General features: G+C 38.7%; 1 protein-coding gene across 8 annotated transcripts in view; it reads right to left on the reverse strand.

Moving 5' to 3' along the window:
- Positions 1 to 22631, reverse strand: part of LOC138760804 (son of sevenless homolog 1) — a 255322-nt gene that overhangs the window by 134026 nt on the left and 98665 nt on the right. For 7 of the 8 annotated variants that reach the window (XM_069931924.1, XM_069931923.1, XM_069931918.1 and 4 more), the window contains one exon: positions 363 to 488. In XM_069931924.1, the coding sequence (XP_069788025.1) occupies positions 363 to 488 (126 nt within the window). Of the gene's footprint in view, positions 1 to 362; positions 489 to 7001; positions 7073 to 22631 lie in introns of those variants that run through there. The other variant, XM_069931922.1, reaches the window with a different exon arrangement.

Genomic DNA, 22631 nt, shown 5'->3' on the forward strand with positions numbered 1-22631 from the left:
AACTCGGTTTTTCAGGAGCTTCAGCTGGATGGACTTCTCACAGATGAAGTAGCAAGAGGAGCAATCTCCTGCCTTGGCTGCCATATCCACTCTCTCTCTCTCTCTCTCTCTCCACCTACCCATTTCTATCTCTATTTCTCTCTATCTTACGTTACTGTTCCTTTGGACTTACTACAACTCTCTGCCCTAATATGCTAGTAACAAGGGGCATTATTTTAATACATTGGCACTTCCCTCCATAATCTGAAAAGACTAGTTATTACAGATGCATGATCATGTTAATTTATCAATGGCAGATCCAAACTAAGTGTTGTTAATAAATAGTTTGAATAGTTTAGGCTTTTAGTTCTATTTCATCTTACCTCCACATCTGGAACACTGCGAGGCTGAACAAGGCAGAGCATGCTTAATAACTGCAGGATTAGTTCTTCAATATATTGCAAAGCATCCTCAGTAGATTTAAGTTTGGGATGTACTTGTTGTTGAACCTGTCAAAGACAAATTAAAAAGTAAACAAAGTTCTAAAATTAATAAATTCACAATATTCTAATCTTTTAATAATTCTCAAGTAATACTTCAAACACAATTGTTATTTTAATGATCTCCATGTGCAATGTTTTACTGAATTTAAAACTACGTTTTTGATTCCCAGTATATTTAACTCCAACAAAAAAATCTTTCAATTCAGATATGCTAACTATTTGGCTCATCTATGATCATTCATGCAGAAAGATCAAGCTCCCCCACTGCAAATTTGGTTCTACTGTTCATATATTCATTCAAGTTTATTATCATCTCACTGTACGCATACAATCAGACAAAAGCATTTCTCCGGAATTCTGTGCACACACATACACACCACAAAATAATCACATAAATAAAGATGTAATTTAACATAAAAATATATACATAAATATTTTGGAATTATTTACTCATTTACAGGATTCTATTCATGAATCACTAATGTGTTTGGAAAGTACCAGGTTTGGTGGGTTCACAAAGAAATGAGTCTGGACAGAAGTATTATAATCAAAGGTAACTTTATTGAACACACAGGAGTCAAACAAGGGAAGATGTCAAATTATACTTAATTTCTCACCTACTAAACAACTATATAGATATTCACATCGGACCTAGGTTGGACTCCAATACCAGTGGAGGCCTATCTTCTATACATTACTGTACATGTACACACTTCATAACACTTTCAAACACACTCCCAATTCTCTGTTCCAATGGGGGTCCAGCTCTCTGCAAATCCTGATCTATCGCAATACTACGGCTTAACTTAAGTCTAGTGTACATCTTGCCTGCAACTCCTCCAACGATGTCCACAGTAGCAACCTGGCATGGAGCGATGTCCAAGACTTGGACCAAGAGGCAGAAAGTAAGAAATGTGGTATGCATCAATGTTTTATTCCGTTCTGAGCTGGGTGTTTGGCCAATGATGACACTGAGTCATTTAAATGAACCAATGATAAGGTGTGCACTAATGGGAGGCTGGAGACCAACTTCCGAATAAGTTTCAGACAGGGAGGTCACGTAAGCACCTGCAATAATCCAGACAGATGGGGGCCACAATTTCTCCACAATCCACATATATCAATCACACAGTTTACAGGAGGAAGCTGTTTTCCTTGCCTGGCATTTTGATGCTCCTTTACTTCCTTTTTGATGGCAGTAGGTCAAAGATACTGTGAGCTGGATAGAAAGGGTTCTCAATAAATTTTTGATTGCTATTTAAGCAACGCTCCCAGTTAATGTCATTGAATGAGGAAAGGGAGATCCCAATGATCACTTGGGCATTTTGACGATCCTCTGCATTGACTTGTCCAATGCTTTGCAGCTACCAATGATGCAGTCAGATAGAACACCCTCAATTGTGCTCCTGTAAAATGCTGTCATGATAGGTCAGTAACCTTTCCCCCCTCAACCTCCTTAGGAAGTGTAGGCACTGATGCATCTTCTTGACAAATGAGGTGTTGTGGGTCCAAGATAGGTCGTCCATTATATGCATGCCAAGGAACTTTGAGGTCTCCTCTCTCTCTAATTATTTGTAATAAATAGTGGTAGACCTTCATTCTCAATAAATCAACAATTATCTCCTTTATCTTGTCCATGTGAGACTCAGTTTATTATTCTCATGACATTTTATGAGCCTCCCAACCTCCTCTCTGTAAGCCAACTTATCAATGTTGCTAATGAGGCTATTGTGGCAGTCCGCCGTGGTGATAATTGAGCTGGTGCTCCAGGCAGCAAGCGCAACCAAAGACCAGCAGTCCGCACAGCAGCACTGGTCCCAACAAGCGAACTGGCGGGTGAACGGCATGGACATCTTAAAGGTATGTGACCCCAAAATGGCACTGGCCTTGTTACGCAGCCAACAGACAAAGACAGCACACAGAGAAGAGCATTGTTATGCAGGAAAGAACCTGCTGTTGTTATGCATGTTGTGACGTCATCCAAGAGGGACATGATGGGAACAGTGCAAGTATAAAAGTCGGGCCTGAGCCCTAATAAAACTCAGAGCTTAACCTGACTACAATACTTGTGTTTGTCTTCTTTCAAGTAGTGTGTGGCTACAATTAGTGACCCCAATGGTTTATAGACGGCATCTAAACCCAGCAATGAGCAAACAGGCAGCAGTCAACGTAGTCGCTCTCAAACTGATGACCTTCTGGACAAATCAACCATGTGTGTATTTTGACCAGGCTGAGGCACAGTTCCAGATCCAGCAGATCACCGCAAAATCCACCTGGTACTACCATGTGGTGAGTGCTCTGGACCAGGACACAGAAGGCTGGGTGGGCAACTCCATCGGAAGGCGCGTACACTGCCTTCAAGGACTTCGGGCTCTCACAGCAAGAGAGAGGGGCAAGTCTGCCCCACTTGGACGGGCAAGGGGACAGGACCCGTCAGCCCTCATGAACAAGATGTTGGCCCTCTTGGGCAAACACGAGCCCTGCATTCCTGGAGCAACGCCTGAGGACATACAACTGCTCCTGGCTGACGTGGATTTCACTGACACCAGCCTCCCTGAAAGTCAGCAAGAGCCAATGTTCTGTGGAAACAGAAGAGGATGCTCAGCGTCCATGGGGCTCGTCACTAATTCCCGCAGCCAGGCCTGTGCAGAACCACTGAGAAAACAGCAGAACCCCAGAGGAGGTGATCCAGATGACCAGTGGTGTTTCTAACACCAGAGGTGGGGTACCAGAGCCCGCCAGTGCAGGCCACCATGCACGTTTCAGGGAAACACTGGGGTCAGCCATCACTAATGGCCATGACAGCTGGCCACCAAGATAACCTCCTGTATGTTTGGGACCGCTAGTCCAGATGATACTTCCTTGTGAACATATGAGCAGAGGTCAGCATCCTGCTCCCATTGGGACAGGACACTAGGAACAGGCAGTTGGGTCCCACACTGAGGGTTACCAACAAGAGCACAATCCAGACCTATGGTACCGGCAAGGCCGAACTGCAGTTGGGAGGCAGCCTCTTCTCATGGGTGTTCACACTGGCTATAGTGGAGCAGCCGCTCCTCGGGGCAGACTTCCTGCGCGCCAACTGCCTGCTAGTGGACCACAAGGGAAGGAGATTGGTCCATGCCAAGACTTTTCAAACCTTCCATCTCAAAGATGCCAGGCTCCCAGCACTCTACCTGGACTCTGTACAGAGATCAAACAATGTGTATGCCATGGTCCTGGCCAAGTTCCTGCAGTGCTCATTCCCCACCACAATTCACCACGGTGATGCGCCGACATGGAGTACAGCACCATATCCTGACCCAGGATATGGTCACACAAGGGCAAGATATCTTCTTCCAGAGAAGCTCCAGCTAGCAAAGGAGGAATTCAGGAAGCTGAAGGAGCTCGGCATCGTACGGCGGTCGGACAGCCCATGGGCTTTTCCCCTGCATAAAACAACTGGGGGGTGGAGAGCATGCGGCGACTACTGCCAGCTCAAAAAAGGCCACAACACCGGATCGGTACCCTGTGACACACATCCAGGACTTCACGGCTAACCTGCATTGGGGCAAGGATCTTCCCCAAGGTGGACCTCATGCAGGGATATCATCAGATCCTGGTACACCCCGATGATATCCCCAAGACTGCCATCATCGCCCTGTTCGGCCTCTTCAAACTCCTCCGAATGCGGTTTGGGCTGAAGAACACCACACAGACCTTCCAGTGACTCATGGACCCAGTGGGCCGACACCTGTACGGCACCTTCATGTACCTGGATGACATCCTGGTGGCGAGCAGGAACCAAAAGAAGCATATGGCACACCTCCACAACCTCGACACCCGACTAAGTGAGTTCGACCTGACTATCAATCCAGCTAAATCCCAGTTCGGATTGGAGGCCATTGACTTCCTGAGCCACAGGATAACCAGGCAAGGAGCTGCACCGCTACCCAGTAAAGTGGAGACCATCCGGAAGTTCCCGAGACCCAACACGACCAGGGACTAAAGGATTTTCTGCGAATGCTCAATTTCTTTCATAGGTTCATCCCTTCAGCTGCCCTGATCATGCGGTCCTTGTTCGCCCTGATGGCAGGCAAGGCGAAGGACATCACCTGGGACGAGGAGTCCGTGGAAGCCTTCATGAAGGCCAAGGAAGCCCTGGTGAATGCCGCTCTCCTACCACATCCCAGGTCAGATGCTCCTCCGGCCCTCACAGTGGATGCCTTACGAACAGCAATCAGCAGAATTTTGGAGCAGCAAACCAAAGTAAACTGGTGGCCGCTGGCTTTCTTCAGCAAACATCTGCGGCCTCCACAACTGAAGTACAGCACTTTCGACAGAGAGCTACTGGCGCTGTACTTAACCATCTGCCACTTCACGTACTTCCTAGAGGGCATGTCCTTCATGGCTTTCACAGATCACAAGGCCGATTTTTGCCTTGGCTAAGATCTCGGACCCCTGGTCAGCCCACCAGCAACACCACCTGCCTTACATCTCGGAGTACACCACAGATGTAAGGCATATCTCCGGCAAGGGCAACGTGGTGGCCGACGCACTTTCCAGCCAAAGTATCCACGCATTATCAAGGGGAGTGGACTTTGTGGCACTAGTGAAGGCGAAGCAGAAAGACTAGGAGATGCACCAATACAGGACTGCCATATTGGGACTGGAGTTCCACAACATCCCAGTCGGCACAGGTAGCACCACCCTCTTGGGCGACGTGGCCACCGGTCAGGTCAGACCATCATCTCAGCAGCTTGGAGTCTCTGGATTTTCAACTCCATCCATGGACTGGCTCACTCATCTATCAAGGCCATGCTGGTGGCCAGCAAATACGTGTGGCATGGATTGAGGAAACAGGTCAGTGGGTGGGCAAAGGCATGCACTCAGTGCCAAACAACCAAGGTACACCAAGACTACATCTCAGCACTTCCACATGTCCCAGGGTTTCCCCTATCTGTTCACTATGGTCGACCGCTTAACCAGGTGGCCAGAAGCAGTCCCACAGACACGCCCACAACCACATGCACCATGGCCTTTATCTCATCCTGAGTTACTGTCCTACAACACATCCAACAGAGGGGCCCAGTTTACCTCCAGTCTGTGGTCTGACCTCGCCAGCCTGAGGGGTGCCCAGCTGCATCATACAACTGCTTACCTCCCACAGCCCAATGGGTTGGCAGAGCGCTTCAACAGGCACCTCAAAATTACACTCATAACTAGACTGGTAGTCCTGGGAGAATTCATACCATTCCCTGGAGGACAGAAGGACGACTCGGCAGCATTCCTCAGCAGGCTAAGGGAAAGAGTCGCCAACCTGGCCACAATTCCATCTTCCAGGCATGGACAAGCGAGGGATCCACATCGTTGGGATCCACATCGTCCACTGCTTCAGAGGCCATACACGAGTCTGTTCTGGGTCATCCGCAACAACAGGGGCCACATTCAAGCTGGAGGTCCGAAGCAAGACAGAGGTCTTAACCACAAACAGGCTGGAATACCTGGGTCTAGCATGCCCGGTCGAGACACCAGCACCACACTGAAGAGCCAGGCCACTGAAGGCTGCAAAGACCTTGCCTCTGGGTACCAAGGACAATACTGCCGGTTCTGGGAGGGGGTCATGTGGCGGCATGCTGCTACAGCAATCAAGCCGGTGCTCCGGGTGGCAAGCGCAACCAAAGGTCAGCAGCCCATGCAGCGGCACTGGCCCCAACAAGCAAACCGGTGGGTGAACGGTAAGGGCAGCTTAAAGGCCAGTGACCCCAAAATGGCGCTGGCCTTGCTGCGCAGCCATCAGACAAGGACAGTGCATGGGGAAAAATGGCATTGTTATACAGGAAAGTACTTGCGTGCGGGAAACTTGATGTTGTGACATCAGCCAAGGGGGACACGGCAGGAACAGTGCAAATATAAAAGTCAAAGCTTAACCTGACTACACTACATGTGTGTGTCTTCTTTCGAGTAGTGCACAGCTACACTATCTACTGTTGTATCATCCACAAACTTGTTGATTCTGTTTGAAATGAATCTGTCAGTGCAGTCAAGTGTCAGCAGTGTGAACAATAGTGGGATGAGCACACTGCACCAGTGTCCAATGGCTTCAGTTACAATTAAATGATATTTGAATGCCTTATTTTTCTGGGAGTTGACTCAACTGACATTACGAACTGAAAGAACAACATCATTTGGAATGCCATAGGAACCTTCTATGACTTGAATTAGATGTTCTTCTGAACAAGTGCTTCTTCAATCTTTCAGAAAGCACATAAAGCATACATTTAAAAATAAAATTTAATGTGAATCATTAAACTCCCTTTACTTAACAGGTTTTTATATATTTATAATCTTATGTTATTAAACCATCCCAACGTGTGCTGATAATTTTACTTAATTTAAATTAAAAAGTACATGCACATTGTCATTCAGTCCCAGAATGAGCAGCCACACCTTGCAATTGCCACTTTTTGCCTAATTTCAATACAAGTTTATGGTAAAATTGTTCTTTATTAAGAAGCATCATCTATTGGCCTAACTTACTCAGGATCTTTACTGACTTCAAATTAATAATTGCCACAACAAAATCATTGGAATATCAAACCATCTTGATCTCTATTTGAAACTCTTTGCATTTTACCCCTATTTTCCTGTAAATCAATGAAAGATAAGTTTAGCTTTATTATTGAATTTTTTTTTAAACAAATGATACCAAAGACCTCTTCCTAACAGCATTAACGGAAATCCTAAAGAAAGAATTGGACATGCCATTGTATGTCCATCCCATGTCTTAATTTAAAAATCAATTCCATGCATTAATCAAATTTGTTTAAACTCAGGACCCCTTATTCTACTTATAATTATGAAATTGTAATCCAGATTGACCTTTTCTATTCTGTCCATATTTATCTGCCTCTTTGATTCTTGATCTTGAGTCTATCGTATCTCATTTTATCCAGACTTGTTAAGATTCAAGATCCTTAATTGATGGCACCTTAATGCTATTTTACTAAAGAAGTATTTTTGTGAATTTATTAAGAGACATTGAAATATTTTGTGAAAATAATCTTCCTTCGACTGACAATAATTTTCTAATATGGGATACAATTAAAGCTTACTTGAAGGGACAAATTAGTCTTATACCAAAAATCTTAACAGAGTATATGCAAGAGAATTAGAAGGTTTAGAGAAGGATGTAACAAAATTGGAAAAGGAATATCAGATATCAGGAATACAAGAAAAATACAGAATATTAGAGAATAAAAATTTACAACATAATACACTACAAACATATCGAAAAAAATATGATACTAAAAACTAAACAAAAATATGAGCTAGAAGAACAGGCACACAGTGTTATCTTGGCAGATAAATGCAGAGGAGTCATCCAGAATGATGAATGCAATAGAAACAGAAACTGATACCATAACATACAATCAAAAATAAATAATGTTTTGACAATATGATATGAAACTATATAAATCAGAATTAGTAGGAAATAAAACAAAATAATTTTTTTTTTAATGTTGAACTTCCTAAATTAGAAAAAGGAGAAAAAGATGACTTGGATGAACCTTTGACAAGGGAAGAAATAGAGAAAGCTTTAGGTACTTTACAAGCTAATAAGTCCCCGGGGGAGGATGAGTTCTATAAACACTTTAAAAATTTGTGATGCCTCTTTTGATGGATGTGTTGGACCAGACGATGAAGACCCAAACACTCCTGGAAACTTTTTCAACTGCTACCAAAGAAAAGTAGAGACCCACTAAAAACCTCATCATACAGACCAATATCACTTCTGAATGCATAATATAAAATTATAGCAAAGGCATTAGCTAATAGATTGGATGAGTACTTACTAAAATTAATACATTCAGATCAGGTGGGATTTGTTAAAGGAAGACATTCAAATAGTCTAAGTAGATTATTCAGTATAATACGTATGGCAAAATCAAGGTTGAATCCAAACATAACTATTTCTTTACATGCAGAAAAGGCATTGGACTAGAATGATTTTTCTTATATAAAACATTGGGAAAATTTGATGTAGGCAGAAAATTCATAAATTGAATAAAACTATCATAAACCATAAGCTAAAATTATAACTAATAACCAAATGACATCTCTTTTTCACTCGAGTAGATTGAGTAGACAGGGGTGTTCCCTATCACCAGCATTATTTATTTTAGATATTGAACCTCTGGTGGAGACAATAAGAAGAGATCCAGATATTAAGGGCTTCAAAGTTGGACAGGAAGAACATAAAATTAGTTTATTTGTTGATGATGTGCTATTATATATGTCTGAACAGCTGAATCACTGATAAGATTACAAACAATATGAGAAAAATATGGAAGAATATCAGGATATAAAATAAATATGGATAAAAGTGAGGTTATGCCATTACAGAATTTTGATTATGAAAGATATAAAAAAGGCAGTAGATTTAAATATAAGGATGGAATTATATATTTAGGAATAATAACAGATAATAATTTACAGAACTTATATAAGCTTAATTATATCCCTCTACTAGAAAAAAATCACAGATTAACAACTATTTTCTTCATGGTAACATTTGCTAACAATGCACTGGGAACAGTTTATTATATTTTTGTGTAAGCAATGATAAGATGACTGGAGAACTGTTTTCTGCTGAATCCACTCTGTAATCTCCATCAAGTTGGTCCTAAAATATAAGTATTGCTGTAAGAAAATTAGTTTGGAAGCTGTCAAGAATGCCACAAAAATAGATATCACCTCACAGATAATTTTTTGATCTGAAGCCAAGAGTCACACTGCTCTGTGTTGAGTGCCCTGAAGCCTACCATAATTCACACCTGTCAAGAAACTTGGCTTCTCCACAAAAAAAAAACCAGGATTAGTTTGATGAGAATGAAAAGGATATCCTGGACTTGGAGATAATTATCCAGGAATAAAAGCATTTCTGAATTGTCTATACCTTATCAAAAATCAAACAGAATTACCTAAAGGCCAACATACAACTGAAAACCTGTGACCTAGATTAAAATACAAGGTGGTGAGAATTACATTACAGTAATATAAATATTGTTTGGCAACATGAAGCAGGCCCATCCACCAACCATGTACAGGAGTTGGGATGTTATGCAAAAGTTATACAAGACATTGGTGAGGGCAAATTTGAAGTATTGTGTGCAGTTTTGGTCACCTAACTGCAGGAAAAATATCAATAAGATAGAAAGAGTGCAGACAAGATTTACTAGGATGTTGCCTGGACTTTAGGAACTGAGTTACAAGGAAAAGTTAAACAGGTTAGGACTTTATTCCCAGGAGGGTAGAAGAATGAGGGGCGATTTGATAGAGGTATTTAAAATTATGAAGGGGATAGACAAGGTAAATGTAGAGAAGCTTTCCCACTGAGGATAGGTGAGATACAAACCAGAGGACATGGGTTAAGAGTGAAAGGGGAAAAGTTTAGAGGGAATTTCTTCACACAGGGAGTGGTTGGAGTGTGGAACAAGCTGCCATCTGAAGTGGTGAATGTGGGCTCAATTTTAATTTTTAAGAAGAATTTGGACATGTTTGGGAGCAGGTCAGTGGGACCAGGGAGAATGATAGTTTGGCATGGACTAGAAAGGCCTGTTTCTAGGCAGTATTGTTTTATGGTTCTAGATTTCTGTAAAATCATCTTTTCATTAGGTCATGGTCAATTGCACAGCATGCCCATCTACACAAATCCTACTTACCTGCGTTAATGCCTCTGCCTACTGTAATGTCACATATATTCTTATCCAAAATATTAATATACATGATAAACAGAGGATCCAGCACCAATCATGGGCCATTGGCCTCCAATATGAAAAACAACACTCCACTACTCCACTTTACCAAGCAAATTTTAGATCCAATTTGCTGACTCACCTTGGAATCAGTTTATCGTAACTTTCCGGACCAGCCTACTGTGCAGGACCTTGTCAAAAGCTTTGCTAAAGTCTACATAGACAACATTTACTCCCCTGCCCAATTCAATCTTCTCGTCACCTCTTCCACAAAATTCAATCAACTTTGTGAGACATAATTTCCCAATCCTTTATCACCATTCATAATCAGTCCTTGCTTTTCCAAATTACCCCTATCCCTTAAACATCTTCGAATTACTGATGCAAGGCTCGCTGGCTTGTACTACCCAGGGCAAGCTTGGTCAGGCCCGGGGAATTTATCCACCTTTATGTGTTTCTGGGCTTCATAGCATGTCTAGGGAGGAGTAGCACCTCTGGTGGGTGGTGGGAGGCGGCCTGTCATGCCCTTTTCCGGCAGCTTGTCCACCTTTGGTTCCGACCTGACACTCAGCTCTCACCTGTGGCTCCAACTGTAGCATGCACAGCTGCCACACCCAAATAAACCATCTCGGCAGATGGGCTAAACCAAGTGAGGGTAGCCGACAGGTCTTCAACCCTTGGTGAGGTAGGGGATCTGTTGACCCCCAGCCTGTGGCCTGGCCCAGGCGGAAGACACCAATTAATGGTCCAATGGTTAAGAAGGCAATCCCAGCAGGCGCAGTGGAGTACTAAGAGCATAACAAGACACTTAGACGTCCTGGTCATCCAATGCAGCAAGAGAGGTCTCCAGCCCTAATGGTCATCTGTGCCACTGGATCAAAGTCTGTTCTGTGCAACTCCATCACGTACAGGTTTCTGTTGTGCGATTCACACCATGTGCCTTCTTCGAACCAAAAGGCAACCAATAATAATAATAAATAAATGTTTCAAGATCTCCAACATCTACCTCTTTGTAATGCAGGTATGCCAATCTGAAAAATATTTTATATTTTATAGGGATTTTTTTCTTATCGATCTGCATACCAATCGGGTTAGGCTCAGTAGCCTCAGCTGTTCAATCCAGTAAACAGTCACTTAATTAAATATATTTAAGTAAACAACTAGTTTGAAAAGTTTAAATTACTTAAAATGCCTCTCCCCCTAAGTGCCATTTCTCTCAGTTGAAATAACTTCACCTGCCAGATTCCTTGTAAAATTGTTGAGAAATTTTGGGAAGATAACACCACAACATTAAACCTAAATCAGAGCACAATAACAACGATGGTGGCAAGGATCTTGCAGGAAATTTTAGATAGTCACAGCCATAAGTGGGCTTCAGAAGTCTTTCAATTGACAAAAATTACTGATGTGTCCTGCTCCTTTAAACTATTGACATCATAAACAGGAGCTTTGGGTCTTTGCCTTTCTTTTACTCTCTTCCATATTGATCATTACTCCACTGGACTTGCAGAAGTTCTACGATTGCAGGATCAATAAACGGGAACAAATCCAATTTAAACAAATCCCTTAAACATTTCAGATCTAAATTTGAGTTAATCATTTCCTCCAAATTGTTATCAATTGCTTTCTAGTATTCAGCTATTCTTCTATCCATTGGTTGTTCACATCACCATGTCTGGTTATTGGTGTTCCATTCAAAACAGTTTTGTTTTCAAAGTTGATGCATCTCTAATATACCATTATTTTAGTGAACATCCAAGTATTATCCAAATTACAACAATGATATTTAATTCCTGGACCAATTTGTATGTCATGTACAAGTAATTTTATGCATTAGTCTTTTGATTATATATTTTGAAAATTTAAAAGCATTCTAGCAGTCAAAATTCTCACTTTAAAATCAATGAGATAGAATGTGATCATTACAATGAACTTAATGGAGTAATTTCTATTTGCAATATTTGCTACAGTCAATGGGTTGGAGGCAGGGTAGAGTTCTTCTATCTAGGCTCTAAGAAGTGTTTTGATTGTGCAATGAACTGAATCAATTTACTTCAGAAACAGAATCTATTTAAAGAATACAGCAAACAATTTACAAAAGAAACTATAGCAAACACTCCCTATAATGCAAAATAACTGCAAAAAAAAAATACAGTAAGTATTATGCACACAATTCTTTTTAAAATTTAGACACAGAACCCGGTAACCCCAATTAACCGCCAACCCCCAATATGTTTTGAACGGTGGAAGGAAACTGGAATCCCCAGAGGAAACCCATGCAGACACAGGGAGAATGTACAAACTCCTTATATGCAACACAGGTTTCAAAATCCTGTTTGATGCAATGGTGTTAGCCTTGGAAGACACAAAATTCTCTGTATAAAATTAATTTCAACTGTTTACATACATCAATGCAGTAATCATCTTATTTGACAGTGATTTTATCCAACTATCTTATCTCTATTTGCTCTGGGAAGAACATTGTCACTAGATGGAGCCCAATACAAAGAATCTGGAAAAAGTCAGTGTCACTGATGTTAGAATTCTTTGAAACAAGCTGAAATATATCTTTTAAAGTTCATTCCCATTGGAATTCTTAAGTATAGCTTAACTCAACCCCAGTTTTCTTCTTTTTAGGCAGACCTTCAAGATTAATGAGATGCCCTTGAATCCAGGTTTGTGGTTTGAGGAGCATGACAAGGCCAATGAGACCAAAAATGCGACAGAAGACACCTGATTGCACGGGGGAATGAGAAATTCTGAGATACTTGATCCTTTCACCATACACACTGGGTTTCTACGATCCTATCACATTCAGATGTCCTTGGTTCCATCCTTGAATGCTCTTTCTTCACTTTAATCTATAATGGGCAGGAATTTCTAAGAGTCTGTGTATATGATGCATCTTTTCCCCCAAGAATCTTTGAGAAATATCTTAAATCTTTTTCTCTGTCCTGATTATCTTTCTTTAACAAACCCATGATTAGAATGTTTCGGGAGTCTGGCATGGGCATCTAAAAGAAATGGACTCCCAACAGAGCTGTGAGAGCAATTATGACCTCAAAACTTGAGTTGTTGACCTTGTGGAGGGGGAGGGGGAGGGCACTGATTTGCTCATCCTAACAGAGAATTTGGTGGTATCCTTCCTGTGTCTCAGAACATGACAGAAGAGCAGACATCATTGCTGCCTTATAAACCAGGTTTGAAAGCTAGAGCTTCAAAGTATTTTTCCACATTTGACCGAAATCCATGCTGGCACATTTTGGGCATATTTCATTATCAATATCTGCCATTGTTTTTTTTTAAATTTATTTAATTGTTTGTATCATTATAGAAGGTAAAAAAAAAACAATGAATAAAACATTAATCAAATATCCATATCCAATGATACAAAAAGATAATTTTATATTTTTCTCCCCAACCCCTTCCCACCCAAAAGTAAAAAAAGAAATAATGCTAGCACATACAATCATGAATTGTTATTAAAATTACTGATTAAGAGGAGTGGATAGGGTAGAAGAGGTGGACGGAAAATTATTCATAAAATCCATACATGGTTTCCAAATACTATAAAATTTCAACTCTATTCCTTAAACTACACGTAATTTTTTTCCAACGGTGTACAATTTTGCATCTCACTAAATCATCTACTTAATAGCACTTCTTTATCATCTTTCCATGATATTGCTATTGCAAGGCTTAAAACATTTTCTTAATATTTGTCGAATTTCAATTTTGTACCCTCTTCATAGATATCCCCAAGTAAAAATATTCTTAGATCCTTTGGTATCTTTATCTTCATAAGTTGTCCTAATAATAAACTCAATTAATTGCAAAACCTTTCCACTTTTTCACAAGACCATACTGAATGCAAAATTGTCCCTATTTCTTTCCCACATTGAAAACACTTATTTGAATAATTAGAATCAAGTCCATTTAACTTACACTGAGTATAACACAATTGATGGAGAAATTTATATCGAACCATTTGATATCAAAATGTTACAAGCCCAAAGGACCCCAAAATCCAGCAGCAATAGACATTCACCAAGACAAGTGGCTTTCAAAAGTTATTTATAATCAATTTCAAACATGAAAATAGAATCAAACTTCAACTTAACTCTATTCTTATACTATAGTCTATACTAACCCAAATTACTTACTTCTAATTCTAAGTGCACATGTATGTAATGTGTGTGTAAATTCAAAAAAAGTTCTTTGGTTCACAGTTCAATCTCACTTTTCCTTCTTCCAAGTTCTCTGGTTGCACGCAATCACCATACTGTGCACAGAATTTAACATGTATAAAGTTCATCAGGCTTGGTGCTTGCTCAGGAAGGTTCTTGTAGGGTTTGCAGAGAGATATTTGTTGCTCCAGGATTTCCACAACTGACCACTAATTACCTCAGGGTCTCACTGATGAAACTTGCCCCATCAGGGTCTTTTGGATGGTAACCTCTTTCTTCAAGCTACCAGAGAGTTCCATTCCTTCCTCTATTTCAAGAGAAACATCAGACAGATAGCATTTCCAGCCATCTACTGCTCTGGATCTTGCTTTTATCAGTTTCAAACAGTTTTCCCTGGATTGCACTTTTCAGTTACTTGTCAGAGTCCCACACATTGACTGACTGAGCTGTTAACTCAACTCTCAATCTTTTCCAAATGAAACTCCAAAGAGAGCATGTGACTCAGATCTTGCAAAACCTCCACCTTCCTGAGCAAAACAACAGGAGTTATTTCTTCTGCTCCCATCTGTTGTTGGATAAACAAAATCCAGGTTTGACCTTCCTATGAGCACTTTGCAGAAAGGGTACTGATAGACAGCATGACTCCAGCAAGACAATGGTCAAGCATTTTATGATGTCAGTTCAATTAACACTTACTTGTGAAAGGTGGTTACATTCTCCAAGATATCTTGCAATGTGAATTCTTCAGTCTTTCAAATAAAATCTGTTTTAAAATGTGTGTATGTATGTGACCTACTCTAAATCTTATAAATTTTCCCCAAATATTAATATTGTTACATAACATTTACTGTACTCGTAACACTTTCATAACATAATTTTGACCAAATCTCCTCCTGAATTTGTATATTTAAATATTTCTCCCATTGCATTTTTATTTATATAAATCTTTTTTCTTTGTAGTCTCTTGTAATTTTATATACATATTAGTAATAAATTTCTTAACAACAAATGTATCTATAATATCTTCAAATTGACTTTGTTTAGGAAGTCTCAAATCTACTCCCAGTCCCTTTTTCAAACACATTTTAATTGATAATATGCAAAAATTGTACTATTATGTATATTATATTTATTTTTAATTGATCAAAAGTTAAGAAAAAAGATCCTAAAAAACAATCTTTTATTCTCTGTATACCTTTACTATACCAAATGTTAAATAAAGAATTATTCAAAGTAAAAGGAAGAAGTTCATTTTGTTTTAACCACATTTTTGGTAATTGATCATTTTTAATTCGTCTCTCAATATGAATTCTATTGCATATTTTTAATATATGCTTTAATACTGAAAAATCTTTAGCTCCTTTAAACAATTCACTATTCCATTTTTACAAAATTAACTACGAAATAATTTCACCAAATTTATTCATTTGTATTTGAACCCAAGCTGGGTTTTCACCCATTTGATAACAGGAGGACAAAAACCTCAAATGAGCTGCTTTAAAATAATTCTTAAAATTTGGTAGTCTTAGTCCATCCTGATCAAATTTCCACATTAATTTTTCTAAATCAATTCTTGACATCTTACCTTTCCAAAGAAATTCATGTATTATTTTATTCAAATTTCAAAAAAAAAAGAATTCTGGTACATGAATGTGCAATGATTGAAACAAATATTGCATTCTTGGAAAAAATATTAATTTTAATACAATTCACTCATCCTATTAATGTTATTGGTAAATCTTTCCATCTTTTCAAATCTTCTTCTAATTTTTTTTAAACAATGGTAAATAATTTAGTTTAAACAAATTACTTATATTTTTGTTAATTTTAACTCCGAAATATTTAATTGCTTCATTTTACCATTTAAATTTTGTCACTCTTTTAAATTTAAAAAAAATTTTTTTCACACTATGAACCATACTGACCAAAATACAAACATTTCCCTCTTGAATATACACAGTGTCATTTTCTCCCCTTTCCCCCCTCCCTTCCCCCCCCTCCCCACCCACTCAACGTTCAACACATATGATACATTAAACCCATTAAACAATGTCATCACACAATGAAAATAAACAAGAAATTTGTGTCTTCTACTTTTACATACTGGGTCAGTTCATTTTGTCTTCTTCTGTCATTTTAAGTGGTGGAGGTCCGTGGTAGGACTTCTCTATTGTGTTCCATGTACGGTTCCCAAATTTGTTCGAATACTATGATGTTATTTCTTAAATTATATGTTATTTTTTCCAATGGAATAAATGTATTCATTTCTATGTACCATTGCTGTATTCTCAGGCTATCTTCTAATTTCCAGGTTAACATAATAATAATAATAATAATAAATGGGACCCAACAGTATCAGACAAATGTTTTTGCTGTAAGAAGAAAACAGGAACAACAGTACATGCAATTTGGGCATGTGAGAAAGTGGAAAAGTTTTGGGAAGATCTAAATCAGGTATTAAATAAAATCACAAAAAGCAACATACCAAAAAATCCAGAGATCTTTCTTCTAAGTAATATAAGAAGTAAAGAACTTGGACTCAATTTTGGATGGAGCACAAAAAAGATTTATTATGATAGCCTTAGCTGTAGCAAAAAAATGTATTATGTCAACCTGGAAATTAGAAGATAGCCTGAGAATACTCATGTGGAGGCTGAGCTGGACAAAACAAGACAGGCAAAAGGATCCAGAAGGAAAAGCAAAAACATGGGACACAGACAGAAAAGAAATGATGGTCAAGATCGATCCTATAGAAAATTTCACCAGATGCAACAATGTAAGAATCATTGGACTGAGAGAAGGAATCAAGGGGAAAGACCCAGTGAGCTTTTTTTGAAATGTGGATCCCACAAATGCTAGGACAAAGCAATTTAAATGCAAAACTGCAAATTGAAAGGACTCATTGAACCCTTGGACCCAGAAGAACCAGCGAACAGCAACCACAACCAGTCCTGATGAGACTTTTAAGTTACCAGGAGTGGGATACAATCTTAGGAGCAGCATACAAATTTTTTAAAAATAACAATGGCCCATTAGTGGTGGACATCAAAAAAAGTAATGAATTTTTCAGGCCTTTAGCCCTGTCTTGGTCAATCAAAGAAAAGAATTTAATGAGGACGAGACAACTGCAATCCAAAAACTTAAAATATTCAATGATTTACCCAGCAACACTGAGGGTTGATGACTCAGAGATAATTGATGAATTTTCAAGAATAAAGAAGTGTAAGAGTTTTTACAAAAGTGGTGAAGAGATTTGAGCTGCCAGATAAGAAGATCGAAAAGATTATTTTGGAACAAGACTAACTGAAAGATGCATCTTTTTTTTATTTTGTAGTACTGAGCCGTCTTGATTTTACTGCTAAAAGAAAAATCTTTGTAATATACACAGAGCTCTAGAAAGAAAGGAAGGTGGTGAGGAAAGTGGCAGAGTGGTGACCCCGATTTAAAGAGGAAAATGGCGCTGGGAGAGGGTTTTAAAAGATGGGACTAAAGGGAGGGGTTCTTCTTCTTCGGAAGATTCCACAGGCTTTTTTCCGTGGGCTTCCAGGTTCTATTGTTTACATCACCATCAGAACTAGGGTGTGTGTGTTTCTTAAAGGGGAAATGTGTATGTTCTTTAAAAGGTAAATGTTTCTTAAAAGGGAAATGTTGCAGTATTATTTTTTAAAATGGGAAAGATGTTATTGTTATACAATATTTCTTTGAAAAATTGTATGGATAAAACACTAAATTTTATTAATTTTAATATTAATGGGTTAGAAGGGTTGGTGAAAAGGAAAAGGGTCTTGACATATCTAAAGAAATTAAAAGCGGATATAATCTTTCTGTAGGAAACAAATCTTACCAAACTGGAACATGATAAATTAAAAAGATGGGTAGAACAAATAATATTGTCTTCCTTTGGTTCAAAGGCAAGAGGGGTAGCAATTCTAATTAATAAAAATATACCAGTATTAATAGGAGATTCATCAATTGACCAAGCCGTAAGGTATGTAATGGCACATTGTAAAATTTACGGAGAAGTATGGACATTTATGAATATTTATGCGCCAAATCATGACAATGAGCTTTTAAGAAGGAGATCTTAAAAACAGAAAAGGGAAGATTGTAGCATACACACTACGTGAGTGTGGAGAAGAACAACATGCACACCAAAGCCTCAGGAAGTGAGACTGGTTTATTGCTCTGGCCGTCAAACTTATACGGGCCCTCTGTGCCTAATCAGGGCCTCACGTCATCGGAGCACCGCCCTGATTAGTCGGCATTTCCACCAGAGTTCCCCATCTTCCTGCCTTGCGGAGGTCACCTGGGACAACAGCCATGTCACCCCCAGGTCCGCGCAGCCATCGCATTCATCAGCCATTTTGTGGGCTGGTCCGTGTCTCCGCGCACGGGCCACTACAAGACAAATATATTGGTTTGGAAAAATTTTAATTTTCGCTGGATCAAATCCTAGATAAATCTGCGAGAATAGTATCGAGGAAGAGAGAGGCAAAAACCACAATTTCATACAAGGATCTAAATCAGGAGTTGGAAAAGTGGTGTATATTGACCCCTGGGGATTGATGGGATTATCTAAGGGGGTCTAGGCTATTGAGAAATGTATCAATGATTATATCTATTTATCATGCTTGGGGGTCGATGAGAGATTGAGGATTCCATGAAAAGGTCGATGTTTTAAAATGTTTGCCGACCCCTGATCTCAATCTTAATGATTATATGGAGGCAATTAAATCCCACAGAGAGAGACTGCTCCTTTTACTCAAGGATGCATGATTCATATAAAAGGATTGATTTATTTTTAATGTATCTCCGGTTAAAAAGTAGTGTGATAAAAACAGAATACCTAGTGAGGCTTCTATCAGATCACTCACCGCTAACTTTAACTATTGCAACAATGGTAAAGCAAGAAAATGTATACAGATGGCATCTCAATACCACGCTACTTAAAAGAACAGACTTCTGTGAGTTTACAAAGAGACAGATAGAAATATTTTGCACAACAAATCAGCTGTCTACTAATAATAGTTTTTTGATATGGGACACACTCAAAGCATATTTGAAGGTCAAATTTTATCCTATACAAAGAATATTAAGAAAGAATATATGGCAGAAGTAAACAGTTTGGAGAAATATATTATAGAATTAGAAAAAAAATCAAAGAACAAGACTACTGGAGAACAAAAAGCCAACACAAAATTAACATCTAGAACAGAAAAAGCTCTATTAAAAACTAAACAACAATGTTATGAGTTAAGTGAATGGGCACAAAGTCTTGGCAAATTAAAGCAGAGGCGTCACCAAGAATGATAAATGCTATAGGCACAGCATTTAACAAAAGAAAATCAATGACATCTTTAGACAATATTACATAAAATTATACAAATCAGAATTACTAAGAGACAAGAATGAAATGGAAGAATTTTGTTGAATGTTTTACTTCCAAAACTAGGAGAGAGAAAAGATAGAACTAGACACTCCCTTTACAAGAAAATAAATTGAAAAAGACCTGGGTACCCTACAGGCTAATAAATCACTGGGGGAGAATTGATTCCCATCTGAGTTTTACAAACAATTCAAAGAATTATTAATGTCCCTTAATGGATGCTCTGGATCAAGCAGTTGAAACACTGACCCTCCCTGAATCATTCTCAACTGCGATTATTACAACGTTACCAAAAAATAGGACCCATAAAAAAACTTTGTCATATAGACCAATCTCTCAGTTAAATGCCGATTATAAGATGCTTGCTAAATTGTTGGCTAACAGATTAGGACAATATATACCAAAATTGATACACACAGACCAGGTAGGATTTGTTAAAGGAAGTAATTCCTCATATAGTCTAGGAAGATTATTTAATATGATACACATGGCAAAATTCAAACAGAATCCAAGAATTACAGTCTCCCTGGACGTGGGAAAAGCATTTGGTATGGTCCTTTCTATTTTAAACACTGGAAAAATTTGGCATAGGCGGAATATTTATAAACTGGATAAAAATTTTATATCATAAACCACAAGCAAAAATTATAACCAATAATCAGATCTCAGAGGTGTTCCCCTTGAGTAGATCACGTAGACAGGGATGCCCCCTGTCCCCAGTGCTTTTTATTTTAGCGAAGGGATCAGGATATCAAGGGCTTTAAAGTTGGACAAGAAGAACACAAAATTAGTCTATTTGCTGATGATGTGCTAATATACCTATCAGACCCATCTCAATCTTTGGAATAATTACAAGGAACACTAGAAAAATATGGAAGAATATCTGGTTATAAAATAAATATGGACAAAAGTGAGATAATGCCATCGACATATTTTGAACATGGAAGATACCAAAATGAAAGTAAATTTAAATGGAAGACGAATGGAATAAAATATCTTGGAATAGCAACTGACAACAATTTACAAAATCTGTATAAACTAAATTATGTTCCTCTTTCGAGGAAGATAGAAGATGACCTGCAGAAGTGGAAAGACTTACAAAGAATATTACATATTACTGATGCAGGAATGAGGACATTTCACTAATTCATATGTTCTGGTCTTGTTCAACCCCTGTCAAATATTGGGAAGATGTCTTCCGTACTTTATCAATAATTATTAATGTAAACCTAACTCCAGATCCTTTAATAACCTTGTTTGGGATGGTTGAACAGAAGGTAGTGAAATTGTCTTCTCATATATTAGCTTTTGCCTCTCTTATTGCGAGATATTATTTTGATCATATGTAAAGTTGCTGTCCCACCCATTGATAATCAATGCTTACATGATTTTATGTCATATTTAATATTGGCAAAAATTAGATGTTCAACAAGTGTTTTAAATTTAAAATGTTCAAATATTTGGGGCTCCTTTTTGAATTATTTTCATAACCTGTAATGATAATTAAGTAAATTGTGATTCTTGTGGATTTGTGTTTCTTTTTATTTTTACTAGTAGTGTACTCTCTCTTTATATTAGCCATGCAACTTTGGAATGGTTTGGATTATAAAACTATTTTTATTATTTTTTTCTTCTTCTTTCTGTTATCTTTGAATTAATAGTGTTGCATAATGTAAAAATTGTTCTGTTATAGTAAGTTTGCTTACTTTGTTACAGTTGTATCATTGTTATGCATCAATCTTTTTTCCTGTATGTATTCTTGCATAAAAATCAAATAAAGATATTGAAAAAGAAGTGTCTGCCTGCCAGGTGCTCATCATGAATAACAGGAAGAAACTCGGGAAAACTGGGATCACTTTTCATTAATGCAATTAATCTTGCATTTTTTCCCACCATTGCAGGTGTTCTACCTGTTACAACACTGACGAGTTTATCCCGGAGCATTAGAAGCTTGGATGGATAGGTGGTTGGGACATCAGAGCTTGGATGAGAGGGCGGCCAGGGCCTAGGTGAGAGACGATGATCAGAGCATGGGGAGCTCAAATGGGCTGAACGCCAGGCCGCCGGAAGTTCGCATGGGTAGGAATCCTGAATCACACATTCTCCACTAATTTCACTGCCCACAACACAGCCTCACTTGCCACAATCATGTGGTTGTAACCCACGCCCATTAACACTACAAAGCCAACATATTTCCACGAGCAGTACATTCTTGTCCAAGAGCCGCATGTGCTAACGCATTATTAAGTAGGCTTCTCTCGTTAGATACTCATACAGTAAAGGGTTAAGTTGTGTTATGGATCCAGTTCTCGACTTCCAGATCTGCTGTGGCCAGATCATTTTCCGACTTAATGCTATAGAATGGGCTGATTGACCCTTGGAGATTTCACAGTCCCTCAACAAAATATTTTAAATTCTTTTTCCAAAGTTCATAATTCATATTCTAGGATAGACTATTTTTGGATGGCTCCCCCAATCCACATGTAGTTTTCTCTGATTATTCCAGTATTCTGATTTCTGATAACACACTATTAGACCTTTAATTACCCATTCATCCTATTAACCCATCATTCTGGAGATTTAATTCTCTTCTGGCAGATAAAAATTTTTGTGAACACACACGTACAAAGACTCTTCAGTGATTTTCTCTCTCACAATCAAAAAGAGTCAACCTCCTATTCCCTACTCTGGGAGTCACTTAAGTGCTATTTGAGGGGTCAAATAATTTCATACTCAGCTTCATTAAATAAGAAATGCATTGCCAGGATCAATAAACTAACATCCGCTATTAGTGAAATAGCTATGCAGTTTGTCCATCCCCAGAATTATACAAGCAACG

Source organism: Narcine bancroftii, chromosome 4 (genome assembly GCF_036971445.1).
Source record: "Narcine bancroftii isolate sNarBan1 chromosome 4, sNarBan1.hap1, whole genome shotgun sequence".
Classification (NCBI taxonomy): Eukaryota; Metazoa; Chordata; class Chondrichthyes; order Torpediniformes; family Narcinidae; genus Narcine; species Narcine bancroftii.